The sequence below is a fragment of the Miniopterus schreibersii genome (assembly GCF_964146895.1).
Source record: "Miniopterus schreibersii genome assembly, chromosome: 1".
NCBI lineage: Eukaryota > Metazoa > Chordata > Mammalia > Chiroptera > Miniopteridae > Miniopterus > Miniopterus schreibersii.
This window is the reverse complement of record NC_138101.1, coordinates 27,768,491-27,774,490: the sequence shown is the minus strand read 5'-3', so window position 1 is coordinate 27,774,490 and position 6,000 is coordinate 27,768,491. Positions and strand designations below refer to the sequence as shown.

The following is a 6,000-nucleotide window of genomic DNA, read 5'->3' as shown; positions in this document are numbered from 1 at the left end:
ATCTAGACTGTGTGTTGGGTAATAGCACTAGATTAATGTTAAATTTCTTGAATGTGATCATCGTACTGTGATTATAAGAATGCCCTTGTTTGGAAATATTAGGCATGAAGCATGATGTAATTTACTCTCAGGTAATTCAGAAAGAAGTTTATCTGTTTATAGAGAGAAATACACACAGAGTGGCAAAGAAATGTGGCAAAATGTGAGAAACAGGAAAATCTAGGGCATAGAAACTTGGCTGGGTGTTCATTATATTATTCGTGCATTTTTTCCTATGCTTTGAAATTTTTCAATATAAAAGCTGGGAAATGAAGATGAATAAAACCGAAATACTTTAAAACTACTTTAAGTGACGCTGGAGGAAAAGCCAGAGAAGAATTCACACCAGTTCTGAAACCAAACACAAATACTTTTTATTTATGGGATATCATTTTTACATCAATTCCATTAAAACCTAAAGCCAGTTTGCTGTACTCCAGTCAGGTGGCATAACAGTATGTGAGTTAAGCTGGGAGTCACGGGACTTGCACACGTTTATGGATGTAATGCAGACTCTGACGACACGAAGCACTCACAGTTACAGGTTCGCTGCTGTTCCCGTAACAGTAACCCCCAGGAGAAATTATTTTATGAAAAAAAGCAACCCATGTTTTGGTCTCATTTACAGATGCCCAACTATTTTAGTTGGTCAATGAATTCTATACATTTATCATACAACGTAACACATGAAAGAATGAAAGATAAGGCTTACAGAGGTATTTTAGCAGTTGTAAGAATAAAAACCAAGGGCAGGAACTTTTAAAGCTTTCCGTATAAACTTCGAAAGCACTGTTAAAATGGAGACTGAGTCAACAGAAACCTGTTGCGAAACCAGAAGGTCTGTCTAGTCAGATTTATAAAAAACTTAATTCAGAGTTCATGCTTCAAAAAAGCTGCGTGTAACATTACAGTGCATGTTGCTGCAAATCAAATCGTGAGGTTTCTGACCTACTGCAGCGGAAGCATCGAGTTGTAATTACAACAGAGCCCTGCCGCGTGGAGCTCAAGCATGGAGAGGGAGGGATGGAGACCTGGGCAGTAAGGAGAAACCAGAAGAAGGCACCCTCATTTCTTTAACATTGGCCAGGAAGCAAGTGCTTGACGGCTGCTCAATTTCATGTAACTTAGGGACACTTTTAGAAAAGGTATATTATACTGTCCAACCCCTTCTCCTTCTCTTAAAAATAACTCTATAAAATCAAGGAAACCAAGAGCAGGCACTCTGCAGCCAGAGAGGTTTCTTTTTCAAAGTTTAAAGAGTTTAAAGATTTGCAGTTGTCTACATACGCAAGATTATCTTTTTAGAACACTTTCGTATATACATTATAAAACAATTTCTAACTTGGGTTTCCCCCATCATCAAAAGTTAGCTGTGGATGAAATGTAACATCTCCCCTGTGAAAGTCCTGTATTTTAGAATTAACTGTGCTTAGTGTTTTAAAGTCTCCAGTCTCTAACAATAACTTTAAAAATACTCATCTATGATTTCTATTTATATGTTCATTTCTGATTTATAGTTGACCAAATTTAAGAACTGTTGACCTCACAATATGATTTTTTTAAAAACCTCACGGAATGCCTCTAAAAAAGTTGTTCTCCACGGACCTGAACCTGTGGCCAATCGCCACTGAAAGGAGCCTCTTTCAACACGTTGGTCTCAAGGGCTGTGCTTGCCACCAACATCTCCTATTCTTCTCAGGTACTAATTTGCGCAAACTGGTATGAATTTAAAAGGCAGAAGTGAGCCTACAATTCCTAAACAAGGAATGATTAAGTATGCTTAATTACTAGAGTTTTCCAAACTTCTGGTTTATTTCACAGCAAACCAAGCCTTTCTACTTGGTAAAGAAAGGAAGCAATTCTACCAGATCATGATTTTGTATATGCGCACACGCTGTATTTACATACAAAATGTCTGTCTTTGGTGGTTCAGTTAGAGAAAAAAATATGAAAATCTGAACACTGTTTGCAAAGAAAGTGTGAAATCGTGGTCAAGAGTAGCACTGTCTGTGTGCTTCTCTCACTGAATGCCATTTAAAGGTTTCACATTTAATCCAAAAGATTTCAGCCAGACTTTGAAATAATCCAAACCCCTTTCAATAGTTACATGTTCAATCATGAATCTTGCTCACAACGGGAGCGTTCACTGGTTCAAATGCACCATTAGCGTTTTACTTGGTTTAAATTATTAGACTTCTGTATTTTCACAAAACTTTAGGGACTAAATTAGTCATTCAATAGCACCAGATAGTTGAGGGGGGAACATGTTATCTATACATTTCCTAAAAAAGGGTAAGGCAAGGGAGGGAAAAAAGACAAAATACAAACCTAAAAATCCATCCTATTTACTCGCTTCCTCACCCACATAAATAATGCTATCACCTTCCTGCACACGTGACTCGGGTCCGAGGAGCGGCCTCTCCGGGGACGGTCCTACCGTAACAGAGTGAGCGCAATGCTGGTGGTGCGTGTCCACTGCCTGCAATGGACATTCTGCCAGGAAAAGCCTAGCATGAAAGGAACAAGGAAAGAAAACGAAACAAAACACCTCACTTACAATAGAGCTCTTTTTCCAAAAAACTAGAAAATTCGACACCATGAAAGTTTAACTAAAAATCCAAGCCACAACTAACACTGCTCTGCAATTAGAAAACGCCAGCAAACCATCGGGTTTCCATGGAGGAGGCAAAACTAACTTTACTGAGAATGGCACAGAGGCATCAGCAGGCCAAACACTAACGAGAAGAAAGCAAAAGACAAAGGAAAACCACTGAAGAAAGTATAAGTTTATAACCGTTCTATTAAAAAAAGGTGCAATTTTAATTTGTTCATTTGTACCTATATTCAAATCACTACAGCTTCTTAACATTAGAAAATAAAAACCTAAACCTTGCATGGTGGAAATGATCGGTGACACGGTACATGTCTCTATGTTCAAATAATTGTAAGTCTCATCATTTAAAAATGCTAATATTCAGGTAAACCAAATTATATTTGGCATATGCCTCTGCAAAGTAGTAACTCCCACCTCCTTCCAAAAGTTGGCCTCTTGAACAATAAGGTGAATTCTGGCAACATTTACTTATGGTAAAATTCTTCTGTCTTGTTTTCTGAAATGCTACATTTGAGACCAAATAAAGTATAATTGGTTCATCTGAAAAAAGGGACTAGAAATATGCCACAAAAATTATTTTTACAATACATTTTTGCAGAAATAATCTCTAGGTGAAGCTTTTTCTTTTTATACACATATACAAAATTTAAACAGCAATATACACATAATCACAGTGAGGACGTTGGCAAATTCACCAATCTGTAGTGTAAATACAAACTGCAGAAGCAGCCTTCCAAGAGAACAATGCTACTCAGCAGGCAGAGCTGGCCATTCAATAGCAAACACCAAAAACGTCCCTGCAAAAGGGAGACAGTGCAAGAAAAGCAGCATGCGCTTTGATACGAACAGCAATTTATGGCTAATGGCTGACAGAACTGTGGTAACAGCGACTCTCGAGCTGCTATGCGTCAAGTCCTAGGACATCTGCTTGTCTTTATACCACTCCACAAACTCGTCCAACAAAACTGGCCCTGAAGAGAGAGAGAAAACAGACGGCTCAGGCTTTTACAACGAGGACGCGCGAGCGTGCCGCGCAGGGAAGGGGGGCCCAGCTACGTACTTACATGCGCCATCTTCGTCGTAGTTGCTGAGGTCAAGGTTAATTGTCCTGCTAAACTCTAGCACATTGCACCACTGGTCTTTGTTAATAACTTTGTATTTTGATTGCTGATGGAGGGAAAAGTAACAGGAATTACTGACACAATTAACAAATGTGACGCTTCAATTGCTGTACGAATCGACTTAACACAGTTCATAAAGGTGAACTCCGCCCATCTGGTGTGTGAGCACCCGTCTAGGAAGACAGGGAGAGCGCAGGGGCAGAGCTTAAGACGACAACTTTCCTTACAAAATATTACGGGCCCACACAAAATGATACGCACATCAAAGAAACACAATTTTATACCCCTAGAAGTGAAATTTCTAGCCTGTAAAAGCCCTTTTATATAAAATGGGAATAATATCTACTTGACAGAGATGCTGCAAGGATTAAGAGATAACTTAGGTAATTTATGTAAAGTCCTTCATTCACGCTTGGCACACAGCAAGCGCTAAATAAAGAGTAGCTCCATGAAGAAGTCCGGAAATGGCCAGGATGCTCTGTGCCAAGCTGTGAGCTAAAGCACACCCAGCAGTGGCAACCTGACCAGAGGGCTCAGGCTATGTGCTCTAGCCATTGAAGAAATTACTGTTCTAATAAGTCAAAACTTCAATCTGGTCATAAAAGTAATCAGAATAGCCATGGAGTAGTTTTCTATTCCTCTCAGACAAGAAATATGCCATTTGTGTATTTTAAAATACAGTATTCTTGTATGAAGATTTGAAAATAAAAGCCAGATCCAACAATTTTTAAATCCTAACCACTAATATCAGATATACTAGAAAACAATACAAGCACACAAAAACCAAAGAGAGTTGAGCCAATAGTTTTGAGGGTGCAAACACAAGAAAAGCTAAAAATGAAAAAATTACTGTCTCCTTTTAAAAGAAAAATGCAAATAAGAAAGAGAACAAAGCAGACTAGATGTTTCACTTTCTAAGCAACTAAAAGCAAGAACCAGTCACTAAGACAGTTGGTGAGGCTCCTGGAACTGTGCAGAGTCGAACTGGCTTGCGGCAAGGACTTCCGCTAAAGAATCCTTCACACTCAGGCTCAAATCCACTAAACTCTCTCAGAGCAAGAACCTGTTTCTACTCAGCTTCCAAATAGAGCTAACACTTCACAGGATTATCAGAGGAATAAAGAAATACTTCTTATATTAAAACTAGTTTTTATACCTTTCTTGAGGAGTTCCAGCTAGCAGCGTTACAAGAACTTTTTAGTAACAGTCCTCAAAGAATCGTATCAGTTGGAAGTTCTTCCAGACAATTACATAAAGTCGTAAGAAAGATTATTTCAAGAGCGAAGCTGGAGTCCGGGTAAGGTCCAGGAATCTCTCAAAGACCCAACGCCCTCATCCTTTCATGCGAAGAACATTTTTTAAAAGGGTTTGGGGCAAAGGGGGAAAAAAGAGGGAGTTTGGGGCTGGAGGACAAGAAGGATGCTATCTATATATGACAAACCTACTAACTCACACTTACATCTCAAGTACTTCCAACTCCTACACTATCTCACTGCATCAAAACCAGCTCCTCATAGCCAGTAGCTCAAAGTTTTTATTCATCCTTAAAGCAAACAAATGATGAGGTAAAGTGCTGGATTGTTTCTAACACAAAGTGAAGGAAATTTAAACTAAAGCAGATTCTGTCAGTTTGCCTAACGCTTAGATTGATTCAAGGTCCTCAAGTTGCTTGGAGATAGGAGTAAAGATGACTACATTACACACTTCTTTTAACAAGAAGGCCGACGTCTACTTTTTAATCTCTGCTTAATAAAAGTGAAAATTCACCTAAAGCCACAGAGGAGAGTAAATCTTGTTTTACTATTGTTATAAGGAGCAGGAAATCTGAACAAAAGTAAAGCCTTTAAAATGGTGACGAGAGAGGAGAGCAAAGCACAGAGTTGTAGCTGTTTCTGATGGATTTGTACTGGGAGCGATGCAACACAGTATTAAATTCACACAGATGCCCGCAGAGAACAGGAGTTGCTGATTGACAGCAGTTATGCCACCATAATTCCTATAGGCAGAAAAGTATAACAAACAGAAAATTACATAAAATAGTTAAATAAAGTATACTTGGTAGTTCTAAGCAAGCAAAAATACATTCCATAAAATAACAATTTGGTACCTCTAAGAACTGGTGAAAAACTGGAAAAAGGGGCCAGATTTTTCCTAATAACAGTCCCAACATGCACTTGGCAGTGTTTATGTCTAGGCTGCGCTGGTCCTTTTCCTGTTTAACAAACA

General features: G+C 38.7%; 1 protein-coding gene across 1 annotated transcript in view; it reads right to left on the bottom strand.

Annotated features, from left to right (window-relative positions):
- Nucleotides 1-388: 388 nt before the first annotated feature.
- The window catches only part of DCUN1D4 (defective in cullin neddylation 1 domain containing 4), a gene marked incomplete at its 5' end in the record, with an annotated part of 64,004 nt that continues 58,392 nt past the window's right edge, over nt 389-6,000 (bottom strand). Inside the window, 3 exon segments of the mRNA XM_081142463.1 lie at nt 389-3,624; nt 3,718-3,820; nt 5,882-5,986. Of these exon segments, the coding sequence (XP_080998589.1) occupies nt 3,569-3,624; nt 3,718-3,820; nt 5,882-5,986 (264 nt within the window). The 3' untranslated portion in view covers nt 389-3,568.